This window comes from Taeniopygia guttata, chromosome 12, assembly GCF_048771995.1.
Source record: "Taeniopygia guttata chromosome 12, bTaeGut7.mat, whole genome shotgun sequence".
In the NCBI taxonomy this organism is placed as follows: domain Eukaryota; kingdom Metazoa; phylum Chordata; class Aves; order Passeriformes; family Estrildidae; genus Taeniopygia; species Taeniopygia guttata.
Window position 1 is genome coordinate 16,985,346 of NC_133037.1, and position 25,719 is coordinate 17,011,064.

A 25,719-nucleotide genomic window follows, 5' to 3' on the forward strand; every position below is an offset into this window, starting at 1 on the left:
TACTTGTCAGTGTTTGTCACTAAGTGCCACCTGTGCAGGTGGTATGAGGCTGCAGCCATTGGTGGCCATCTAATCCAGAGCACCAACCACTTCTTTAGGTGCCCTGAATTTTAGACTATGAACTGCCACCCTCTTGTTAAAGACAAGCACTGAGGAGTGGCATGTTCCTGTAGCATCGTGTCCTGTGTAGTGTTGCTTACAGGGGTGTGGCATTTTGTAAAAGCAGATTTGGGATCATTGGCATCAGTGGTGTTCTCCTTACAAAGACAGGGGCATCTGTCTGCAGAGAAAAAGCACTCTTGTTCAGCCTGGCACCTAATGAGAGTAGGGTTGCCACTTGTTTGACTGGGATATTTCTCTTGGTTTCTGCTCTGTGGTTGCTCACCAGAGTGATTGGAATAACAGGTGAGATGTTCCTGTTAAACTAGGCACACGGGGTTCTAACAAAGGCAGCTTTGCTGGTTTTGTACTTTCTTTGAGGAAATACGTGTAAAAATGCAGGTGGTAGCAGACTGGCACACTGAATGTCCCTTTTGCATGTTGTAGTGGTGTTGATCTAGTTTGCTGCTTGGTTAGAAAACCATGCAGGCAGTAGGACTTAATTTAGAAATTTAGCTGTTGATATAATCTGTGAAGCAGCCATTTAATTTAAGTGGTTTGAAGGTCTCTTCATGGAAGCTTCCCAGACTTCAGTTTTATTCCAGTATAGGTTTATTGTTTCATTACCAGAAGACGGATATTCTGAGAGAAGGTGAAATGTGTATGGTTGTCCCCAGCAGCAGAAAAATGGGAAAAAAAAAAAAAAAAAAGAGGTGCCCTAAGAATAAAAGGTTGGTAAATTCTGCTTGGAATAGGTATAAATTCTGCTTGGAATAGGTATAAAAGCCTACTGCACCACAGTTCTTTGCAGAGCTGGAGGAGTTCAGGCTGTGCATGGAGCCTTTCTGTAGAGATCCTGGTTTGTCTTATACAGCTCTTACTTCCCTGCTTGTACTGAAAAATTGTTCAAAACTTGAGCTAGGTGTTTCAGGTGAAGGACCTTTTGAAGAGGCTTTGAAGAAAAATGTCTTCTCTTAAAATGTCTCGAGGCCCAGGGGTTTCTCATGTCTCAGTGTTTTATTTTATGCCCTTAAAGCTGGAAGCAAGGCTATTAAGCTTAATAAGCACTTGGCACTCCATAGGCTTTGTAGCTTCCCTAGAGACTTCGTTTACCCTCTTGGAGAGGGGGTTCACAGCCTGGACTTATGACAAAAAGGAAAAGAAATTATTACCTTTCTTGTTTATAGGCTTCTGCACAGAGGAACTCACTCTGAGGGCTTTTTCAGCATCCTTCCAGAGACTCAGTCATGTTTGGATGGATCTGTTTTGCTTTGCATTTAGTTCCCTGTAGCTGTCATTACAGGGAGTAGTTGACTGTTTCATGGATTTGAGGTTGGGTGCCGCTTCACCTCCTCTCGCTCATGAAAAGTGGTGTATTTTTAATGTGTTTTGTTTTGTGGCTTCCAATGTGCATTTTAAAACGGCACATCTGCCTTTGCTAATTTATTTTATTTTATTTTATTTTATTTTATTTTATTTTATTTTATTTTATTTTATTTTATTTTATTTTATTTTATTTTATTTTATTTTATTTTATTTTATTTTATTTTATTTTATTTTATCTATTATGTGAACTATCTGCACTAGATTTATGCAAGTGGCTTTGTGGGATGGCAGTTTGGGAATTCTGAGCAAACACAGCCCTTTGTACACCAGTTCAGTTATGCCTTACAGCTAATCACTGAGATTTGGTCTTTTGGAGTAAATTGATGTCTCGGTCAAGGCACTGAGGAAATTGATACACATGTGGATTGTATAGAAATGAATTCCCTTAAAAATAGAAGGTGGAGGGAGTTTGGTGGTATCTGCATCACTTTAATATTTTCTTTCTTTTTAGGCAGTTCCTTGTAGCTGTGATAGATTAATGCAAGGTATCCTTAGTTTTGTGCTGTTAAAATGTTCAAAAACTTGTAATTTGAAAGGAAATGCCTCCAAAGTTTTTAGATTATACATACAATTCTTTCAGCCTCCTACAGTGTTGAGGGATTTTTTAAAATTAAATGCTCTGGCTTTGATTAAGAGTATGTACATATATCTATATCAGATTATTGTACTTGATTGTGTAGAATACTTGTTTTATTCTTAGTAATAGCCAAATGAGCTCTGCTCAAGAGAGATTTTAGTGTTAATTGTACTTAAAGGAGTAATCAGTAGTGAGTAGCATGTCTTACTATAATTTATTAATATGTGTTTATCATGCTCATTTTGCTCAAAATCAAGAAAAGGTTGAACAATGTTTAGGTCTTGTCTTAAAAATATAAAAATTATTTAAAAACTGTACACCTTGCTGTTTCCTTTCAATGCAAGCACTAAACTGAGGTACACGGGGGCGTATGATGTCATTTGCCTTTATTTTGCTATTTTTACTGTGTGCATATATACAGATTTCTTCTTTTCTGCCTGTTTACACCTCACACGTCCATCACTGCACTGCCACTGACTCACCCTTCCAAAATTCAGCATAAGAAGGGTGGTCAGGCTCCTTGTCGTGCTGTGGAGCCCCAAATGGTTTCCCACAGTGCATGAGCTGCTTGGGTGGGTGGGACCTTCCTGGGGAGCTCTCAGAGAGGGGTTTTGCAGTGCAGCAGCAGCAGCCTTTGCTTGTGGGAATGCTGTTGGTAAATCCTGGTTTCCTGTTTCTCTTGCAGTATGTATGACCAATTGCCCTACTCTGATTGTCATGGTGGGTCTCCCAGCAAGAGGAAAAACCTACATCTCCAAGAAGCTGACACGCTACTTAAATTGGATTGGAGTACCTACAAAAGGTGATGGGTTTACTGTTGTTTACATCAGAAGGACAGGGCACAACCTTAGGTGGTTTATAAAGTTGATTTCCAGTAATTTTGTTGCCAAGTTTAACTACTTAAAATCCTCCTGCTTTGTTAATGTAATTTTAAGCAATAACATACATGGGCATGTTGCTATTTATGTGTTAATTAATCAAATTATGTTGACTGTCCCTTTACCTTCTTGTTCTGCCTAAATCAACCTTTTTTGCTTATTGTGAAACACTGCCCTTTTGTGTTTATTTATTTTTTCCTTGTTTTCCTTTCTACATGTGGGTGAAAAGGAATGTCGGCACTTCTGGGTTAAACTCCCGATTTCTCCATCTTTTTTTCTCTGTGAACTTTGTGCTACTTGCAGTTCTTTACTTCTTTATGTTTGTGGAATGACTTGCAGTTCTTTGTCTAAATGCTAGGAGCCAAAGACCGAGGCAGCCAGTTGCCACTTGTTATCAACTCCTTAAAGATTTCTGTGTGTTTTGAGCAGGAAATGGCTCAGATTGGCTGTGCCAAGGACCTGTCTGGGCTCCTGTGGTCTCTTGTGGGCCCAGTAAACAGGACCTAAGTGCATTTGAGGTTCTCAGCAGCCACCTCCCCTTCTTTCTCTTCTTTCTCTGCAGAAGAGCAAGACACATTTGGTGTGCTCTCATTCTGTGTCCAGTGCAGTAATAGTAGCTCTATGCCTGTTTAATAATTTAAATGATATTAAACACATGAGGTCATACTAAAGTGTGGAGTTTTGGCTGGCTGTTCAGAGATGTATTTCCTAGTCACTCTAAAAAGTCAAGATGAAACGTTCTGGCCTATATTTAAACTGCCTTTTGATTCTAGGGTAAAGCTTTTTGTGTGGGTGTTTTCTTAAGTTTTTAGGAACTTGTATAATGTGCTTTACTTAGAAGAGGCATTATGGGCATTTTTAAGTATGAGAGTTTACAGGATTTAAATTATCACTCGATTTTTACTGTTTTCACATGGTTTAACCCTTCTGATGACCAGTATCAGCTAGTTCAGAGTTTAGTTTTATCCATTAGGCTGAAATAGAATAACAATCAAAGTAGTTTAGCCTATATCCAAAGTGACAAAATGTTTGTGTGATAGATACACATGTAACTTAAATTTATGAGATATATTATGTATAAAGGTCATTGATTTTGAGCACTTCACTGTGTGATCTTTGACAAGCAGAAGTCCAGTATTGGACACCAAGAAAGATATTATCCACATTTGGCTCATGCTTGGTTGCATGTATCCCAAATACTAATTTTACTGTAGGTGGAGTTTGGCTCAGCTGGTAGGAGAAATTCTGTAGGCTACTGCAAGCAGCACATCAGAAAACACACACAGTAGTGCTTGATGAAAAAACAGGTGGAGCATTGCCGCCTGATTTTACAAAAATATGCAATATAAAGTTGCCATATGAGTTTCTATCCTTGGTTGCTGAGTATTGTTTGTCTTTGTTAGAAAGAGTGACTGAGATTTTCTCAGAAAACCACAAAGCCTTTCTGTTTGTCTCTCCAGTGATGCAATTTTACTGAAGTCCATGTAAAACATCTCACTGCCTGTTTGAGGGAATAGATGACATTTTCCCTAATTCTTCCACTTGGCGGGACTGAACTGATACAGGATCAGTATCAAGTAGCCCTAACATCTGCTACCCTATGGCTCTTAATGTCTTAAAATTAGCGTGTGCTTAATTTAGCAGGAGTTCTTGTTCTCTGAGACAGATGGTTCAAATTATGAGGTTATGTAAACCAGAGAAAAGATAAATGCCATCTTTTCATGTAACATTAAGCAAACTGGAGAGTTCAAGAACAGAAGGTGGAGGTAAATAACCCAGGCTTTTGCTGATGGTTAAATCAGTCATCATATCTGTGTTTTCTTCCTTCCAAAATCCTCTCTTGTATAGAATGTGAAATGGTTAAAAGTACAGGGGACTTTTGTCTGTGCTTTTTGAAGGAAATGAGGTCAATTAGATGTCTGAATAGAATTGTGTTGCAGTGTGGTTTTGAGATACTAAGCCTTGGAAGCTTTTTTCAATAGTTGTGGTTGTGATACCAGTGAGCTTTGGGAAACTTTTCCATAGGCATGGCTATCAAGAATAAAGGCTGGAGATTGTCCCACTAGATAACACTTTTTCCTCTGCTTTGCATGGCCCTCTGGCAGTAACTATTCCTTCTCATGAAATTCCTGATTTTTGACTGTTAAAATGCTTTTGACTTACAACACTGGCCATCTGAACTTCTTGCACCTTCCATTTGTTTTAAAAGGGAAGGTAAACCTTTTCATGTAGCCACTGTGGCTAGTGCTTATTAAAACCATCACATAATCACCTGGATTGTTCTGTAATCCATGTCATGATGAATTCCATCAGCACTGCTGAGCTCAAACAAAACTTGACTTTTGGGGGAGAAAAATAATTTCTATATCATTATCCTCTGCCTCCAATCCCAACAGCAATCTGTATACAGCACGTGGTTCATGAGCTCTTTTATTCTGTCTCTTCTTCCTTAACTACAACCTTGTAATTGTGTCTACTGCTTCTTTTCCTCTTTCCAGAAATGAAGTCTGGCAAATAGAGTTGTACCTTGGCAGCATCTTAAACAGGATACTTCCGTGTGGTTTAATCTTAAAAAAAAAAAAACCAAAACAAAGCTTTGCAGTTCAGCAGACAAAACCTGTAGTTCTGAAACAACTTAAATGTTTAATTTCATTTCAGAGGCCTACTTTCACAGCCACTGAATGAAATTAATTAGGGTTCAATGTCATTCTGCTCTAAGCCAAAGCAGAACTGTCTTGCCCTAATCCCATACCTGACATGGTGACCTGATACAGTGTTTGGCCAAGGACCTTTTACACCTTTGTCCAGATACGGAGTAGGTGTGTTTTGATCACTGAGATGAGATAAAAGTGAGATTGTTTCATACTTAGGATTATTTTTAGGTTTTTTTTTTGTTTCAGCAATTTATCTTTTTTTTTTTTTTTTTTTTTTTTTTCCCAGTAAGTGGAGCAAGGGTTGTGAAATACTAATTCTTAAGGATTAGAAATATTAGAGCAGGGTTCTGAAAAAATGTTTTCGTTACTGGAATTTTAAATTTTGTTTGTTTAAAGCAAGATTGTTTAGTTCTGTTTAGAGCTCTGCCTTGTACTTAAGGGTTCTAAGTTTTGGGAGGTGCTATCTGAACACTGTTTCACTGTACATATACATAGAAGAAAAAGCTAATAATAAATTATTATTAATACCAATAATCATTACTAGTCCTTTATAGACTTTGAGTTACTCCTGAAAAGGAGGAAAATAATTTTTTTTGTTGTCCAGGCAAACTGGCAGACAAAGGCACTACAGTGTGGCCACTGAAGTAGAGTGACTACAGCCCAAATGTTCTTTAGCTATTTCCAAGATTTATTGCTGTTTTGCTATTTTAAACCTCACAAAACGCAAAAAGAAGTATGAAGTAAGTTATCTTGCTTCACAAGAAGTATGATAACTTACAGGCCAAGTTATTTTATCTTTGCAGGAAGTTTGGTTTCAAAGTTATCATAACTTTTGTCCTTTTCATGTGCCTGTTGTTGGCTCTTGCTAATGCTGGTTTCTCTTGGCAGAATTTAATGTTGGTCAGTATCGTCGAGATTTGGTGAAAAAGTATAAATCCTTTGAATTCTTCCTGCCTGATAATGAAGAAGGCTTGAAAATCAGGAAGTAAGTGCTTGGTACACCGTGCTAATCGTATTAAAAAGATATCATCTGTAATTTGCTCTTAGCGATTGCTTGAAGTTGCATTTTTGTATGATCAAAGCCCTTAGGGAGACTGCAGGAAAAGACATTCAAGAGAAGGTGGGATAGTAATTTCTTTAAGCAGATTAAAATTTGGGGGTCTTTTTTTCTTGATTGTTTCATCTCAAGAATCAGAAATGGAGAGAAGTCCTTCTTGATTCCTTTTCATTAGGATGTGACTACTGTTACCCCTGTAGATACTCTAGGATATTTTCACTCAAAAACTATTTTAACAGATAGTTATAACTTTTTCTACCTTCTTGTAAAGTACCAGCTAATAAATGTGACTCTTGCTGCTGCATAATTCCTAAAATCCCATTTTAGAGCTTTTGTTTGTTTCATAAAGGAAAAATGCCACAAAACTGCTTTTCTTTCTGTATAATGAAATTGTTCATCTGGAGCACTTTCAATGTATTCATATTATTTGTTTAAATGAGTGAGAATCAAATGTGATAATTTTCTCCCTGAAATTGTGGTTTTGGCCACCATGCAGGTGCCTCATTCAGTCCATCAATGCACAGCCTCAAAAATTGCCATGTTTTGCTAATGCTGTGCAAAGCAAGGAGAGAACCAGAGTTCTGTGTCCAGATGAAGCAGCTGAGTCCCCGCTCTTGCCTGGAAAGAGGCTGTGCTTTAATGTAGGGACAGACCTTGAGGAGAAAGGTCAGAGCAAGAGAGATCTGCTTCTTTCCTATAGGAGATCAAACAACAAGGCCTTTTGGTTTTCTTGGACAATCACTGTACTTTTTGGTGTGTTCAGGGAAGCACTTAGAGCGTGCAGTGTGAAATGAGAAGGAAATGAGAAATTTGAGGTGGATGGAAATCATATTTATTTAGGCTACTTAAAGTATGGACTGTCTTGTTCTTAATTCAGCTTCAGACATCAAAAATATCTGGACTTTCTTTTATGGCTGTCCCTTGCCTTCTCCCCCCTTTCTCTTCCCTTTCTCCCTCTCAGCAGCATTGAGTGTTGCTAAAGCCAAAGGAATCCTTGAGGATAAAGAGCAGTTATGAGGTGCATTAGCCTTGCAAGCCACTACCTTTTGCTTACAGGTAGAGCCAAACCTTTTAATGTGCCTGTGTGCTACCTATTAGGCTAAGCGGTGAGGGATGTAGCATGAAATGGGCTGTGTGAGATAATCTGCCTAGTTAGCAATGAGTAAAGAGGGTTTGTATTTATTCAGTGAAGACCTGGGTGATGAATCTCAGCTCCTGACATCTGTTAACTGTGCTAATGTGGAAATACTGTCAGGATCCAAAAGCCTTCATTTCTCTTTCAAGATAAAACTGTGCTTCCAGAAAATGGTAAATAGAGGAGTTATGAATTTCAGTCTGGAAGTCAAAATTCAGCAGAAATGTAGGGAAGGGCTGTTGGAATGTGCAGGCTTTTATGTTGGTACTGCAGAGAGGCTGTACTTACTGGGAATAAATGGGGCTTTGTTCTGCTAACAAGTAAATCATGTACAATGTTCCCCTCCAGCATTACTGATGTGTTGGGAATCATAATGGACTTTGAAGATACTGCTAATACTGGGGTCACAGGAAAGTTGCATATTAATGTATTCTTGTCTAGATTTAACACAAGTATAAAGTATGTCAGGGTGGGTTTTTTTTGGTGTTTGTGTCCTCAGCTGTCTCCAGTACTAATTACACGGGGTCACTAAGTCACTAATACTTGATGCTAACTTTGTTTTGCTCTCTGCTTTAACTTTTTTTTTTTTTTTTTACATAAGGAGTTTTCAGTAGCTCAAAAGAGAGTAAGTAGATTACTGAAAGACAGTTGTCTCTTCACTTCAACGTAGTGCCACAAGATAAAGGCCTTAAGTTGGTTCATTTTGTTTATTATTTTGCAAGTCAAATTAAGAAGCAGTTATGTATGAATAGGTAATTGGGAAAAGCATACAGTTGCAGGGATGTTTCAGTGATGTTATTTTAGATCAGTGGAAGTGTATCCTGGTCAGCAAAGTTGATGAGTGTTCTGTGTCAGTGACATGTGGTGCTGTGTCAGTGACACAGAGGAGCAAGGGGACATGACCACATTTCCTTAGTGTAGCTTGGCTGACCTCTGGTGGTTTTTTCCCCATGTTTGGACGGAGGTCTGTGTTTTTGAGATAAGTTATCTTACCATTTTCAGGGCCCTTTGCTCCCAAGTGCATTAACAAAATGCCTTTATCTAGCATTTGACTGTGATTCTTTCCTTCTGAAGACAGTGTGCCTTAGCAGCGCTGAACGACGTCCGGCAGTACCTCAGCGAAGAGAACGGGCATGTGGCTGTAAGTTTCTTGTTGGAGACAACTTCTTGAGATGCCCCTGCACTAAACACTGTGTGTCTGCTGGATTATACACAGCCTGAGGGATAACAACAGCTGTCCAGTATACCAGATTTCTTTTCCTTGACAGCTAGGTCTGCTTTTCTGCTGCAGTGAAGTGAGTGCTGAATTTCAGGGCGATGATGCCATATTGAGCAAGGGTTAGCTGAGAAGAGCATAACACCAAGAAAAAAGTCCACCTTCTCTCCACATCACTATAGGACATTGCTCCACAATGTACCATTAAACACATCTGCCATTTTGCTTACATGTCTATTTGATAGTTCAGTGTTCCAAGTGGAAGGTAAAGATTTGCTGAACAAAAAGTATCCTCTGTATTTCTTGGCACTTGTTACTGGCATGAGAAATGTGTGAAGAGAAACTTATAATAAGTTCCTGCATACTGAATATTTAATAATAGGATGCAAAACATCAGTTCCTCAACTATTGACATTGCGTGTTGAGACTAATTTTTAAAATTTTTGTCTTAAGATTGCTGACACAACTCTGGGGCTTTTATTAACTAATCAGGGAAAATCATGAACTATAAGTTCTGTTGGATACATGAGGTAAATGTTATGCTTTGGCAAACTTCATGCTTTAGTAAAATACTGTGTTCAGAGCTAAACTGAGTTCCTACAAAAATAGCTGCATTGGTGGTGTTATTCATGGGCAGGATTTACAAGTCTTGCAGATTTTACACTTGCGTTTTGAACAGCAGCATTGTTTTTTTGTAGCTAAGTTCACTAAAACTTGTGTGTTAATATTTAGTGCTGATAATGGGCAAGGAGGAAGATTCTCTCCTGCACTATGTGCTAGGCTTAAATTCTGATTTCCTTTTCCAAATCCATAGTTCTGCTAGAATTACTTTTAAAATATTACTAAATTTTTGTATTTAGAGAATAATATGTGTAAAGTAGTAACATCTTTGTTTTCTTGTTCAGATAATGGGGTAAAGGGAAGGGGAAGCGTTTCCATTGCTTTCCTTCATACTGGGGGACTTTAACAACTAACACAGTGCTTTCCACAGGCTGTGCTGCTTTTTAAATTCCTTTTTCTCTCCCTTTAATTGTTCCTAGGTCTTCGATGCTACAAACACAACTCGAGAACGTAGAGAAACTATATATAAATTTGGTGAAGAAAATGGATATAAGGTGAGTCAAAGCAAAGCAGTTCTGAGCTCTTGTGTGGCCAGGTAAGCCAGTGGTAGTTTTACCCTTATCTGTACTCTTAAGTGCACTAGCATGAGCCACATTCTTCTTGTATGTTTAATCAATAATGTTTTGTGTTCCTAAGCATTGTTTGTGATTAGAAGTCATTCAGTCCATGTTTTTCTCATCTTTAGTGTTTGTACTGTTTGGAGCTAAGCTATTTTGTGCTACGGCTTCAATTTTGTCTTCCTGGACCTGTGGTCATGAATGCAGTGTCAGAAAGCGCATTTAAAGTATGGTTCTTCGTGCAGTTGAGGTCATTGCTGCAGGAACACAAAGTGGGGGGTCCTGTGTTAGTTCTGTACAAACCAAAAGCTCAGTGGTTTTCTGCCTTCTGGTTTTACATTTAGCGGTTCTCCAGTCATCTTTCATTTCCTTTAAACTTAATCTCTGTAAGCCTTTAACACAGCAGAACACAAACCCTCTTTATAAGTGAGGCTACTCCATTAGCCGGGAGGCTTCTAAAACGTTATTTCAGAAATGTTAGTTACTGTTTGTGGGGCTGGACTAGCATCCTCTGCATTTGTTTCTTCCTCTTCCATCCTACGTTTTTTCTATGGCAAGAATTTTCCACTTCCAAGCATTGTTGGGGAAAAGAGCACAGAGCATGATGTGTCATGGAATGGAGAGCCAGGAATTTCTGATGAGAGGGTCTGGAGAAGCTTTCTGACTAAATGGAGGGAAAAAGGCCTTGGCATGGAAGTGGGTGACATGCTGCTCATGTGTGTTAGTATCCAGAGGTGTTTTCATGCATCTTCCTTCTTCCTCCCTTCTGTTCCTTCTTCCTCCCATTTGGACTGAAGACTTTTTTTGTGGAGTCTGTATGTGTCGATCCAGAGGTCATTGCTGCAAATATTGTGGTGAGTAAAGGAAAGTTTGCTTTAACGGCTTGACATTGGGAGGTTTAAAGTAGCTCAGTATTTTTAGAAGTACATTATAAGAACTTCCAATAGCAAAAATCCCACTTTAGCTCTCATTAATAGAAAAAAAATCTTTTTTTCCCCCTGTCTATATGAATGTTACTAGCGCAGAAGTTTAATTCTCTGAAGAGTAGGTTGTTTTTTTTTTTTGCTTTACATGTATTTTAATGAAGTTGTAGACAAAATTTTTGTTGTGTTCTCCCATTCCCTATTTCTTTAAACATCCATGAAGAAGGGAAGGAATCTTAAATACTGTTCTCCTGGTTTTATTTTAAACAGCAAGTGAAGCTGGGTAGTCCTGATTATGTTGAATGTAGTAATGATGAAGCAACAGAAGACTTCATGAAAAGAATAGAGTGCTACAAGAACTCGTATGAGACCTTAGATGAAACTCTGGACAAGTAAGTGATAGAACAACACTGTTATTACACCTGGTGATCAAAATATTAATTCAAATATTATTTTAAGTGTTGGGGCATCCTGTATTGGGGATTAGGGCTTTGAAGTCATTATTTTAGTGGCTTGATCTCTCTCTCCTTTGGCAAATTAGAGAGAGGTGACTCTGGGGGTGTAGGTATTTATTCTTCTGGGATAAGCAATTATTCCTGATTTTCTACAGTGGTCGGGTGGTACTTGTTTTTTTGGTACATAGAGGAGACATGAGTGATTTGTAAGCATAACTTAATTGTTTGGCATGCTTAAGATTAATTTTGAGCACATCAATCTTAAAAATGTGACTTCTGAATAAATTCCTTTGTGCTTGCAAAATTATCCTGCAGATGCAGGGCTCTGAGAAACTGTCTTGGCTACATTATTTATCCTCACCCCAAAGCATTCTTCTGGTTTTTATTAACTTTGAACTCTTGAGAATAAGGTAGGGATGAATCATGTGTGCTACAGCCCAGGATTTCAGAGCAGGGTTTGGAGCTGCAGCCTTACCAGGTGCTCCTGGTTTGTTCCAGGCCAGAGCTGCAGAGAAGGCTGAGCTGCATTTTAATGTAATTGAGCGTGAGCAGCGTGAAGCCGGTTCAGTTGGCTCAGTCCATGCGTGTAATTCCCATGATGGACCTAATGGCTCTGCCTGGCTGGAATAGTAATCATTAACTCCAAGGAACACGGGCAGGAATGAGGGTGCTGATGCCTGTTTCTCACTACCTCTGTTTGGTTTTATTATCAGTTTTCTTGTTTTATTGCAGTGTGGTGTCTCAAACACATAGCTGGAAACCAGTAGTGGTTATTTTCAGCTTATGAGATACTTCCTTGTGTGAATGAGAAGCTGCTCTAGATTTATAGCTCAGATGGTAAAGGATAAGCAGTGAAAATTGAAATTACAAGCTGTCTGATGCTGAGAGAAGGTAGTGGTGGGGTAGATTACAGTACAGTTAACAAAGGGTTGCTCACAGTGCAGTTGAGAAAATGTCTTGCTTCAGACTGCTCCTGGGCTCTTCTGGTGCCCTACTTTTTCTGGAGGGATTAAATGAGATGGGTAATTAGTGACCGTTCCTTTTGGCCGCTGGGTTCAATCACACAAACACTTGGTGATGGAAAGTGTTAGTAACCTGGGAAAAAAAAAAACCAAATGGTATTGTAAAATAGCTGTGTATCTTATTCAGCTGTGGTAACTTAAGTGACTCCACTGAATCTCCCTTTCAGTGTGTGGGCTGTATTTTTCCAAGAGTAGGATCTAGATTTGGATGAAGTGCAAGTAAAGGAGGCAGAAAAGAAAGTGATGTGAGCAGCTCCACGTGAAAGGAATAGAGTTCATCCTGTACCTTTGGAGCACTGTGTTATTTCTTAGGATTAATGCATATTCCGTGGCTAATTGAGGATATTTAAATTTCTTTGGCTTGTCGCCCCTTTGTTTTATAACGACAGAGAGGGTGGAAAGATTGTGGTACTTGCTAATAGCAACAATGTGGAACCTTACTTTTTTTTTTTAACTTGCTCATGAAAGGGATCTTTCTTACATTAAAATCATGGATGTCGGAAGGAGTTACCTGGTGAACAGAGTGATGGATCACATCCAGAGCCGGATTGTCTACTACCTCATGAATATCCATGTGACTCCTCGGTCAATCTACCTCTGCCGCCACGGAGAGAGCGAGCTCAACCTGAAGGGGAGGATAGGAGGCGATCCCGGGCTGTCTGTCAGGGGGAAGGAAGTACGTACCTCCAGCCAGGTGTAACTGTGCTCTTTGTGCTGGGAACTTGCAGCTTTCCTCCTCTGCAGCCTGTCCTTCTTAACGAGTTTAAAGGACTTCTTTAGCTGTGTGTTTGGGTAGTGGAAACAGGACAGGCACTTTGCTTGTTATGGTTTGTACTCTTTTATCTGTTTGCCTTTCTGTTGGCTGAAATTCCTTTTTAGCCCACACCACACAAAGCACTTGGCAAGAGTGCTTTATTTTTTAACTATATTTTTGTGAAATCCTGACTTGTTGGGTAATTGGGAAAGTGTACACAACTTAAAGCTGAAAGGAAAATTAGTGGAAGGAAAGCTAGGAACTGCTGAAAATACAAATATTTTCCTTGTACTTCTTTTCTTTCTCCTGTCCCTCTTGGCTAATGGAGTAGGTTGTATTTCTTAGCAAAAACTTTGACAGTCTTTTGGAAAAGCTACAGGGAGCTTACAGAGGTTGGTACCCGTGTATTCTAAACTGAAAGCCATGTGTTGGTTCTGAGCCCTCACCCAGTGTCTCTTGTTTTTTCTTCCAGTTTGCCAAAAGCTTGGCACAGTTTATTAATGAGCAAAATATCAAAGATCTGAAAGTTTGGACCAGCCAGATGAAAAGGACAATTCAGACTGCTGAAGCCTTGGGAGTGCCTTATGAACAGTGGAAGGTTTTGAATGAGATTGATGCAGTAAGTTCTTCTCTTTTAAATGCCTAATAAGTTGCTTTGATTGTTAGGGGTGAAAGAGACGACTTAGTTTTTTAATAATATGCCTTTTATGGGATAGAAAGTCATTGAAGCTGCTTCTAGAGGCTGGAAATAATTGTCATTACTTAACAAACATTAAAGAAGGCTAAACATTTAATTGAATTTTTCCATTGTTAATTTGTTCTTTTCTTTACATTCCCAGTAAAACATTCCTCTGTAGAAGCAATGATGTTATGAAGCTTTGGTTAGTTTGGCTTGGAAAGAAGTTTGTGGTGGGGGAGTTTTGCTGGCTGGCAATTTCCAGCTGCAGCTGTAAGATATAATAAGAGGTGCAATAGATAAAACATGGCCTTGCTTTGTCCATAGATGTAACTTCACCTGTACAGGGAGGTAATGATTCCTACTAATCACCTCTGAGACAAGCTGAGTGCCCTGTTTATCATGTGTGACAATTTTAAGTGTCAGAGTAGCAAAATAAAACTGTTAAAGGTTAGTTGTATATGGTTTTGTTTAAGAGTGATATCTGCTTTTTGCATTACTGGGAATACATGTTTTTTAATTATTTTCATTACCGACAGGGAGTGTGTGAAGAAATGACATACGAAGAAATACAGGAAAATTATCCTCTTGAATTTGCACTGAGAGACCAAGACAAATACAGATACAGATACCCTAAAGGAGAGGTATGCTATTTTTAATCTCTCAAGTTGAAGTGATTCCTTGTTTTCTTGCATACATGCATGCTGGCTTTAGGAAGGAAAAATAAATTTTTAAATTAATGAAAAGGTTGTTCCTTTCTCTGTGGAAAAGCACATAGGATCTTGCAAAGATTGAGCCCAGACCACTTACATTGATTCAGGGCTTGAAAAATAAAACCATAAATTTAGAAAAACAGTGGAGAGTTTTGGTCTTGTGGGCATCATCGTTGCTGTGCTGGTCCTGCAGTGATAAAGCTGGAGGAATTATTGCAGGGCTTCTACTGTTGCATTTGCAAACATGCTGCTAAGATGCCTGTTTCTATTCATTCCTGCTCTTGGTGGTGGCTGTTTTGCAGGCAGCTCTGGCTGAAATGCTGGGGAAATCTCCAGCCATGTTATTAAACTCCTTTCCTCTGGGAAAATTTGCTGATGTTTTTTCTAATGCAGCCCTAGTGCAGTGCAGTGCTGGCCAGATGGTCACAGGGCCATTGCTGGGGGCTGAGGGTCTGGGAAGAGGGATTGGCCCAGCTACTTGTGCTTGAGCTGTGAGGGAGCAGAGCTCTGCCTTCTTCCTCAAGAGCAATCACTGTGACAAGAGCAATGTCCCTGGTAGTGTGACCCTGGTCCTGCTAATGAGGCAGTCATTAAGCTGCAAGTTCTCCTCATGCATTTGAACAAGGAGTGTTTGTTTTTCAAACCAGTGCAGTCCTGGGATGGTGACTGGCATGTCAAACTCCCTCAGTGCCTTGTGGGGATGAGTTGGTCTCATTTATCCAAGACAGTTTTGTGTCTGGTAGTAGTGTCAGGGGTGTGCACAGCTCTTGGGGGACTGGGGGCTTTCTGTTGTCCAGGGCTCAGTCAGCAGTGCTACTTGGTCCTGCTTGGGGACCAAGGTGAAGGTTTTCTGCTGTGCTTGGTCCCTGCCCTGCTGGGCAGTGTGCTGAGCGCTCCACGTGTGGTACATGACACATTTTGGACATAAGTGACACATTTTGGAAGTACCTGGCACATTTTGGAAGCAGAGTCTTTACCATGCATGTGAAATTGAGCTCAGTTGTGCCCATGCAGGAGTCCTGCTGTTCCCCTGCAGCAGCAGTTCCCTGTGCACCATCAGGCAGGACAGGTCCCCAGCAAGTCCTTGTGCTGGCTCTTGGTGGGATGGTGGCTGCTGTCACCAGGCCATCCAACATGCCCACAGCTTGTTTTGAAAGGGCAGCCTGAACAAGTCAGGCTTTGTGAACTCCTTGCATGCTGATTTTTGGCTGAGCTTCCTAGATTTGGGCTTGGAAAAGAGATGCTTTCGAAGATGAGCTATGGAAAATAACTTGCAAGACTATTTGCAGATGTGAATTAAATCCTAGGGATTTTGTGGAAATTCTTGATAAAAGTGGCTAATTTAATAAAGCTTTTCCATGAGGGAGATTTGTTTTGTTATGTGTATAATAAAATGTGTTATGTATGTGCTTAGGTCTGAACTGTGTTCTTAGTTGAATAACAATTATTACTGCAGTATTTGTCTGTGCATAAATAATATTTAGATGATGACTAATATGAAAGTAAGATCCCCTCTGTATACATATACTTGTTCAAAGAGTTTTCCCTTTTTAATGTGCTTCTCCTCCCCACCCAGTCCTATGAAGATCTTGTTCAGAGGCTGGAGCCAGTAATTATGGAACTCGAAAGGCAGGAAAATGTGCTTGTCATTTGTCACCAAGCTGTCATGCGCTGTTTGCTCGCATATTTCCTTGACAAGCCCGCAGGTAAGTCTTCCTTGATATGTTACAAACAGTCTGTTTTTTTGAAAATTTACTGCTTAAGGTTTCAAACAGTAAATTCTAACAATTTGCTGTATCATCAGAGGCTGGTTTTGCTAGGCAAGTACCCAAATGTATTTTTTTTGCATTTGACCCCCACATGAAACCCGGTAGTTGATGTTATTGAGCTGCTCCACACCTGAAATACTGTGGTAGTTGTTTTTTGCTCTGATTAGCATCTCTGTTGCGTGCTAGGAGAAGAGATATCCTGTTAGGTAAAAAGTCATTCAAGTAGTTGACCTGAAACATAGCAGAAAAGTCAGTTATAACCTGTATTTCATGATTTTTCAGAGCAACTGCCCTACCTGAAGTGCCCACTGCATACCGTCTTAAAGCTAACCCCCGTGGCTTATGGTAGGTGCACTTCTGTATATTTATTATACAATTTTGGCTATACTGTCTCTGTCATCAGAAAAGGTGGTGGAGTGTTTAAAACACTCTATATTGCTTTAAAGTAGTCAGGTTTGACATTGCATGTATGCCTGCAGAGATTTGCTGGAATAATTGAATCCTCTGGATTACCCTTGCTTTGCCTTGTGCCAGGAAACACATGTGTGCTGAAGGCCTGAAACCACCAGTGGCTGTAACTGCTGCAGGGGACATTTTTGTGCTCAGTTCATACTCTGTTTCACTAATTCTTCTGGCAAACCCATGCATTTACACATCTGCTACAGCAAGATCTGAGGTTTTTTTGATGTATTGGAAGGTATTGCTTTTCAGAAGACAAATTTGCATTTGTGTAGGTTTATCATCTTGCCAAATGTGTTCCCGTAGCTTTAAATAACTTTGTTCTCTTTTCCTGAACTATTTTTTTCCATGGACTATGAGAGTAGCCCATGAACTCACCTTGTTTGTTGGTGCTGGCATTTGTTTGTCAGCAGCTGTTCCGGTGCTTGGCTCAGGTGCTTTCCCTGGGCTCTGTGGGCAGTGTGGGCTGAGGGTGGCCTGCTTGGGCTTTAGGCTGATTGCTGAAGGAGTTTTGTGTGTGTTCCCACCTTAGCTTAGTGTGTGCCTTCTGTTCATTTTTGTTCAGTTATGGCTGGGTCATATCTGCTGATATCGCTCTTCAGGCAGAGAATTATCTGCATGGCTTATTAGGAAAAATGTATTGCCCAGAAATGTTGGCTCAGTCATTAATTGGAAGCTGTCTTTGTATTATCAGCTCTGAAAAATAGCGGTCCAGGTCTGTCCTTTGTTTTTTGTTAAGTTCCAAATGAAGTTGAAACAAAGAATATTGTGAAACAAAGTAGCTGCTGCACTGGGAAATCTGTGTGAGGAGATTTTTGGTTCAGTTTCCTCTTGCAGGAAGTAAAGCCTGTGCTGTGGTGACATCTGGTGCTCCCAGCCTTGCATGACAAGCTGGGGTTTTGAAAATAACGGTTCACTGCAGTTAAAACTTGGGCTTCTTAAAACTGGATTCTTCTGACCTGCTAGTCTATGCCTGTTTTCCACAGCAAGGCTTTGTTTTGGGGTACTCGTTGGATTTTTGGGTGAGAAAAAATCTCTGGTGATTTTTTTTTTTTGTTGTTGTTGCTGTTTTTCATTCTTCTTTGTAGGGGAAGGGAAGTTGGGTGACTGTTCATAAATTTTAAGAGGGTGTAGATGTTTGCAGTGTTTGCTCACGCACTAAGAGAGGAAGGAAACAAAAGTGGTACAAAATGCTGTCCTTGCCCTTCTGGCTAGGGGGAAAGAAATGCCATTGTCCTTTTTTAAGGTGTTTGGTATGTATGTCTGCGCACATTTCAGCCAACCTGCTCTATGGAATTCAGCCATCTGGAAACACGAGGACTGTGTAAATGATTTCTGCAGTGCTGATCGATGGCACTGATGTGTCACTTGGCTCTAGGCAGGATGCAGCATCAGAGCTGGTGTGTTGGATACCTCCCAGCTAAGCCTGTTCTGGGGAAATGCCTCTCCTGGGGCTTTGCTCTTCCTGGTGTTGGAGGGCAGCATCATTGCCACTATAAGATTCTGATCTGTAGTGGAGGAACATCGGTTACAGCCTGACAGCTGGATCAGGGTGGATGAGACCTTTACCCAGCAGTCCAGGGCAGTGGTGGTCTATGGAAAGAGAAAGTGCAGCTTGCTGTAGGGATGAACTTGCTCATCAGTAATTAAAAATGAGCTGGGAGTATGCAGATGGTAAGTGCTGTGGAGCAAGGCATGTCCTTTTGTTTTGTGTTTAAAGCTTTCCACATGATGCTCTCTTTGGATCTTAAACTCTGCTTGTGACAAGGACTGAGAGGGCTCTGAAGTGTCTGCTGTGTAACAGTCCTGGGGAATGGCCAGCTCCAGGGCTCAGAGCTTGTCTTGGCTTGGTCTCCGGGGTCACAGTGGATCTGTGGACAGAAGGATGAGTAGGGATCCTGCTCCAGTGGGAGATGATGTGCTTTTCCTCCTTAAAATCTGTTTTATGGTTTACTGTTTCTCTGAGTTCTGGCCTTCCCACAGTGTTTGCTCACAGTCTTCCTGACAAATGGGCTTTAAAAGGACAGGCTTCCCAAAGGGAAGGCAAATATTGGCCTTACTAATTTATTTTTATTTTTTTAAAGTGCTGTGGCTTTCTAAGGAAATCCCCTTTTTTTCTGTCATGTAGCAACTCGATGGAGTGTGGTGCACCTCTAGGGAATAAATGAGGATAAAAATCTGGAAAGCTGCTTGTGATAGAGAATAGACTGGTGTGTCAGAGGAAGTGACGATTAATGATGTTCTGTAGAGTAGTGGTAGCTTATAAAAGTCACATTTGTCTGAGATAAGCCAGGATTTGGCAATCAGAGATTGCTTGAAGTGCTGTGGCCATAGTGGGTGGAGTAATTATATCATTCTCTAAGTGGATCAGTTTATACTACCTTATTATTTATACTACCTAGTTGTTTCTTCTCACTGTTTTAATTTTTCTTGCCTCACTGGCATTTTGAATTTCTGAATGTAAAGCAGTAGTTCCTTTTCAGGAGTCTGCTTCGAAGTTCTGTTAGCTTGGGGTTAAAACCATTTTGCACATATAGAGGGATGTGGGTTGCTGACAACACACTGTACCTTGTAGTTGTTTTTATGTTTAAGGAATGAGAGCAGCATTTATCTTCTTAGAATTTTACTGTAGTACAAAAGTCCTGGATGTTTAAAACACAGAAAGTTACAAATACAGACATTCTGATTGAATGTTCATGTATGTTTAAAAAAAAAAGATTTTTTCCCAAGAAAATAATGATAAAGCTAGGCTGAGGAGATTGATTATCAGATTGACAATAAGATTTATCCAAGGGGAACAAATTAATTTCAGTAGCTTTAGCTCCTCAGAATTCAGGAAATGCTGGTATAAATCAGAAGGGGAAAGTGATTAACCTTCACCATCTCAAAATTATATATATATATATAATTGTATCTTTTTTATAACTTCACTTTCAAAGCAGATGTATCTAAAAATGTGTTTTCTATCAACAGGATGTAAAGTAGATTCTATATTTCTGAATGTTGAAGCTGTAAACACACACAGAGATAAACCTGAGGTAAGACTATTTCTCAAATTGGAGAACTTGATGTAATGTACATTCTGAGCTGATTTCCATTGTCCTTGTGGCTAGAATTGATTTGATAGCTCAGCTGAGTGTATTTTATTTTACATATTTTATTACATTTTACATATTTTGCTACTGGTTTACTGTGAGAGGGGAGCAAATCTCTCATTGACTGAATTTATCTTATGTGTGAGTTCTAGCTGGAATGGTTTATCTTTGAGAAATGAGAATTTGAAGATGTGGTGTCAGGCTAAAAACTGTATAAAGTTCTGCCAGGCTTTGTCCCTCATCAGAAGTAGGTGTAGCCCACAGTTGTGTTATGAATGCCACATCTATTCTGGGGAGAGAAATCATCAGCTTTTTCATCCCTGCTGTCATTGCTGTATGAAAAAGAGGAATTGATGATGTCACCTGTGTTTTAAGCCAAAGCTGGAGAGGAAGACTAGATCTCGGGAAACAGCAGGACACCCGGGGGAAGGAAATTGAGCGTGTTTGTGACATGTAAGTGCAGAGAAGATGTCAGCCCACGGCAGCTCTGTGCCCTGCCTGCGTCAGGCTCTCTGTGCTCTTCAGTGTCCACCTGAGCTCAGGCTCACTCTGCTGCTTGTGCCAAGCTCTTCCTTTGCTTTAGCATCAAAGTTGTGTGAAATATGTCGTGGTTAAAGCTCTCTGGTTCCCTTGCAGATCCTCAGGCTCATGCCACCAGGCATGGCACTGATTCCCTGAGGTTAGGAGCAGTGCCTGCTGCTGACTTGGAAGTCAGTTTGATAACATGAGAAAAAAGGACTGTGTTTGGTGGCTTTCAGAGCAACAGTTTGTAGTGGAAAAGAATGTAGTGAGAAATGAGGTTTTATCTGTGTGTTCCACAAGGCACAGGACATAAAGTGCCTTTTGTAACTGAGGGTTCACTTTTGTACAGAATTCATGCTGGAATTCTTTGCTGAATTCTTCTGCAAAGAAGCTTTGTTTTATTGACCTGGGTATTCCAAGTTCTGAAAATACTGACTTTTGGACATTATCTCTTCAACAACTGCATTGCATTATATCCTTTCTCCTCCTTTTCCTGCTTTGTCATTCTGCTTTGCTGTTTTGTATCTTAGTTTGATTTATCATGTTTAGGAAATCTAGTCTGTGTTTTCACAGTCCATAAAGCTGGAGAAGCATATTGAAAAGTCCATGAGGGTGTCTTAGAGTAGTAGGCTGTGTTAAATAAAGTAGATGAACATCTTTAATTTGGCGGATCAAAATATTGGTGCTGAATTTACAGCTTGCTAAAATGTTGCTGAAGATGCCAGTCCTCTAACTGAAGGGGTTTGTTTCAAGGAGGAAAGCTCTGCCTGAATCACCAAGTGACTTTCCAGGTCTGGCAAGTGATGTGGCCATGCTGGCACTGCTGTGGGGTGGCTCTATTCGGGTGCACATAGAGGATCAGGAAGACCCTTCCATTGCAGTGGGCTCAAAGACACAAAGACTGGTTTGAACACAAATAAGTTGAGTGCATGAATTTTATAAGAAGAAAAAAAGGAATATTGGCATTTTCCTAAAAACCCCTCAAATCCTCTTCTCCCTGTGCCCCAAAGGAAACCCAGCCTGGTGAATTATGGATGGTGTTACACTGTTCAGGTAGTGGGTCTGAATAAAGGACTTAAGCTGGTCCTGTCTGCATTTAATTGCTGCTCAAAGGTCTGTGAACATTTCAAAAGCTTTCATTTAAATCACCTATGAAAATGTTAATTACTTCTGTAAAATTAAGTTTTCAAGTAGTCTATTGAAGTGAAAGCATTTAATTAAATACAGTGTCACACAACAGCATTGTTAAACAGTGAAGCTATTGGATTGAGAATTGCCCAGTGTGCTGTTCTGTGACCCACCAGTCACTTGTAGTCTCTGCTCCAGAACAGTGCCCTCCTTTTGGCTCAGCTGAAAATGTCTATTTTCACATGGCATAAATGCAGGCAAAGCTCTGGGGTGTTTGTTTGTGGTATGTGTGAACCTCAAAGTACCATGGTGGTTTGCCTGGAGCAGAATGAAACCTTGTGTTTGTCAGCCTTGTAGTGGCTGACGTTCTGACCTTTTCCAATGAAGGAGTCTATAGTCTTTTACAGAAAATAATTCAGGGGAGTTGCTTTAGCTGTTGTTTTCTGGCCCACAGAAGGGACCCAGAAAGTGCTGAGGCACCTCTGGCTTAGTCAGTGAATGACAGAGAGGGGATTAGTCATACCCACATCTCCTTTTATATGTTGTTGAGGGAACACGGGGGGAGGGAGATGTTAGTGCAAGGTGAGCTGGCTTACCACAGTGCAGAACAAGCAGGACTAATGAATCCCATCAGTGTGGAGTTTGAAGAATTGGCAATGATTTGGCCTAAAATGGATCTTGTAAGGAACTTCAGAGCCATTTGTCATGGTCTGCTCTCTTGGTAGGAGGGAGAACACCAATTGCACAGACTTTGGGACTTGCAGGAGGTGATGCCATAGCAGATGTGATTCCTGTTTGGCTGCACTGGGGTCTTGTTTTCATTCAGTTTTGAATAATTGAGTGCTGCACTGAATATCATTGTTTTTCTGCAGCCTCTGTGAAAGGAGATGAGATTTAGTTTGTGTGATTAGCCTTGAATGGTTAAGGTGTCTGAGAACATATATTTCATTTTGTTAGAGGTGTTACATTGCCTATAATGCAGGCACATGTTAAAAGCTTTCTCTTGGCACAGAAGCACGTGGTATATTCAGTGAAACAATGAACATTGCTCAGTGAGATGTGTATGTGCTGAAGCACATGGTAAGGTGGTTTCCTGCTTGGGCCTGTAAAAGACTTCCTCCTAAATGTGACTGACTCGAGCTTTGGGCAGTGCTGTCAGCACTGGAGCTGTATTTAACTGCTCCTCAAAGGACTGTGAAAATTTCAAAAAGCTTTTATTTTTGTTTACTGCAAATACATTTCTCTGCTGTCTCATTCTGGGACAGGGACCAGCTCTCAGTCTGCTGCATTCTTGGGGTGTGGGGGGCTGAAACCATCTCTGCTTCTCAATCAACCCAGCTGTGTACTTGTGAAGGGACCTGATTGGTGGTTTTTGTTGGTCTTACTGCTGCATGATAAATATTCTCTGTATTTTTATTATTATACAGAATGTAGACATTTCCAGACCTACCGAGGAGGCTCTTGTAACAGTCCCTGCTCATCAGTGAATCCTGTGTCCTGACCAACTTTCGAACTTGGGTGCTGTTTCGTCCTGCTACTTCAAAATAAATTCAAAAACTAATCATTCCAATTGCTTTGAAATAAAAAAAATAGCCACACCCAAACGAAACTCATAACTCAAACCAAATGTTTGTACAGCACATGACTTGAAAAAAATTATCAAATCACAATAAAATTGTTGCACTGGCTAATTTATTGTGGATGAGTTATCAAACCTTGATCGGCTCTCAGTGGAATGCTGGTTTTGTAAATTGCTGTAATTTAAATATCCTGCAGCATTAAGCTTTATTGTAATAGCCAGCAATCATTTAGTGTTAGCTGCAGTGTATTTATGAAAGCCATGAAACACAACATCCTCTGTGAGATAAGAAGGTCAGAATTTGTTTTGCCCAGCAGAGCACCAGTATTATCTGTTCCAGGGCCCTTGGGAGTGATTGGACTGCCATGTAGTGTAAAATAACAACCCATAATTACTGTAAATCTCTAATCCCACTGATGCACAGCACTAGTGCTCTACATGTGCTAATTAAGGATGTGCTTTTGGAGTAGAGTAGTAAGTTTTCACTTAGTTCCAGGACAATTATTCAAAGAACAGGAATGTGTATAAATGTTTTTAATAGATAACTTTTGTTAACAGCTGTTTTGCATTAATGAGGCTCTAGGGTTTGCCTAGAGAAGGGATTCAAAATTCCCTCTTTTCCTGCTTTGTGTGGATGTGGGTGCTGGAGCATGTACAGCTCTACCCTAGCTCCTGTGTACCCAGATTTTATGTGGGCTCCAAATAACAGTGCTCACCATTCCAGAACAGGGAAGCAGAGTCAGCCAGAGCATTTTGTAGCTGGGTAGTGGCTCCAGCAGACACAGATCTCAAACCAACAGGGCATGAATCCTAAACTGGATGATAGGAAAGCCCCTTGCAGAAGGGAGGAAGACTGCAGGCTGTGGGAGATGTGGTGCTTTGGTACCTTTGCCACGGTGTTCCATGGGCACCACAAGGCTGTGGGATGTGCCTGTGCCATGGAGCAGGTGGCATTGAGGCAGGGAAAGGCAGAAAATCACTGAGCCTCACAACTGTTTTCTGAGGGGGACTTTAAGTAGTGAAAGTAAGCAGGACTGTGGTAAGTTTTTAGCTGTTAGGTTTCTCAGGTGGTATGTTTTTCCCAAACCAGGATTTTGAGAAAAAAAAAAAAAAAGTAATTAAATATTTGCACTTCTAAAATGGTACTGAAGTCTTCAGAAGTTTGTAGCAATTGGGAATGCTTGCCATAACCAGACAACCTTCTGGCCAGAGAACCTCCTGCTGTGGTGGTGTGATCCTGGTGTGATGTAGGAGTGGTTGGTCACTTTCCATGTTTAATTGCTCCAGGGTCTGGGCATGAGCTTTGCTGTGAAAGGTGGCTCAGAGGAGCACCTGAGCCTGCTCTACCCCCTTGCACACAACAGTGGGTCTGGTTGCTCTTACCTGACAGCTGAGGTGACATCCTGAGGGATCACAGGGATGATGGCCATAGCCAGGTACTGAGGAGCCACATGGAGACAGCTTGGAGTGCTGTCACCTCCTCAGGCCACAGCTCAGGAAACACCATCCAAATGAAATTAAATGCATTGTATTTCGTATGGAGCCCAAACCTGTGCTGGCATCTGCTGTGGAAAAACTGAGTTTTGCTGCTTGAAAAAGGATGGTTTGGGCTGTCAGAGAAAATTGAGGGGGAGGATGACAGGAGCAGGAGCTTGGCCAGAGAGGAAAGCAAAGTTTGCCTGGTCTGTGGCTGGTGGAGGTTGCAGAGGGACTGGAAGCACCCAGGACCCTCCATTCCTGCCAGCTGCTGCCAGCCACATTTCCTGGGGCTATGTCTGCATGTTGTACTCTGCTGAGCACAGACAGCACTCACTGTGCTGATGTGTGCCACGAAGTGAAGTGGATATTTAAAAGCAGAATGCTCTAAGGGGTCTCCTCTTACAGCAGGATTGCTTAGCAGCTCTTGCTTTGTCAGTAAAAGGAAGGCCTGATGCTGGATGGGAGGCTTGCTGAGGTGAAGCTGGCTGATAGAGTGCTGGATGCTTATATTGTGCTGTTTATTTCTATATTGATGCCTGTGCTGGCCCTTGTCACCAGAGGTTCCTCCTTTTGCTTGCAGGAGCCTTTCTGCAAGATCTTCCTGTTCTGCTGTGAGGATCACATGTAGCTGAGTCAAAGCAAAACTGAAAACAAGGCCTGTCCTGTTGGAGACCCACAGCACTTTGCTGGGGAAGCTCTGTCCTGTAGGACAAAAATGTCCAAAGGCCAGGGCATAATGAGAACAGCAAGAGGGTATAGGAGGGTATTTGAGTTAATCTGTGTACTTTGAGTCTTTCCAGGAAGGACTGGGTGAGATGGACTCTTGTGCAAGGCAGGGTGAGACAGCTCCTGCCTCGGGGAGCAGGCTCTGCCAACAGCCAGATCCTGCTGGGGCTGGCCAGGGAAGAGGGTGAATGGCTGGGTAGAAACAGTATTTGGGACAGTTGTGTGGTTTTTATTCCTTC

At 40.8% G+C, this 25,719-nt stretch overlaps 1 protein-coding gene across 12 annotated transcripts in view; it reads left to right on the forward strand.

The window, feature by feature from the left end:
* Positions 1-25,719, forward strand: part of LOC100227828 (6-phosphofructo-2-kinase/fructose-2,6-bisphosphatase 4) — a 51,203-nt gene that overhangs the window by 20,483 nt on the left and 5,001 nt on the right. For 5 of the 12 annotated variants that reach the window (XM_072934859.1, XM_072934854.1, XM_030283111.4 and 2 more), the window contains exons 2-15: positions 2,748-2,864; positions 6,483-6,579; positions 8,861-8,927; positions 10,043-10,117; positions 10,978-11,034; positions 11,374-11,495; positions 13,049-13,256; positions 13,807-13,953; positions 14,550-14,654; positions 16,300-16,429; positions 16,775-16,837; positions 19,925-19,989; positions 20,422-20,499; positions 23,124-23,387. In XM_072934859.1, coding sequence (XP_072790960.1) covers positions 2,753-2,864; positions 6,483-6,579; positions 8,861-8,927; positions 10,043-10,117; positions 10,978-11,034; positions 11,374-11,495; positions 13,049-13,256; positions 13,807-13,953; positions 14,550-14,654; positions 16,300-16,429; positions 16,775-16,837; positions 19,925-19,989; positions 20,422-20,484 — 1,311 coding nt within the window. In that variant the 5' untranslated portion in view covers positions 2,748-2,752 and the 3' untranslated portion in view covers positions 20,485-20,499; positions 23,124-23,387. Of the gene's footprint in view, positions 1-1,948; positions 1,971-2,747; positions 2,865-6,482; positions 6,580-8,860; positions 8,928-10,042; positions 10,118-10,977; positions 11,035-11,373; positions 11,496-13,048; positions 13,257-13,806; positions 13,954-14,549; positions 14,655-16,299; positions 16,430-16,774; positions 16,838-19,924; positions 19,990-20,421; positions 20,500-23,123; positions 23,388-25,719 lie in introns of those variants that run through there. The other 7 variants (XM_030283112.4, XM_030283114.4, XM_012572914.5 and 4 more) reach the window with 5 other exon arrangements.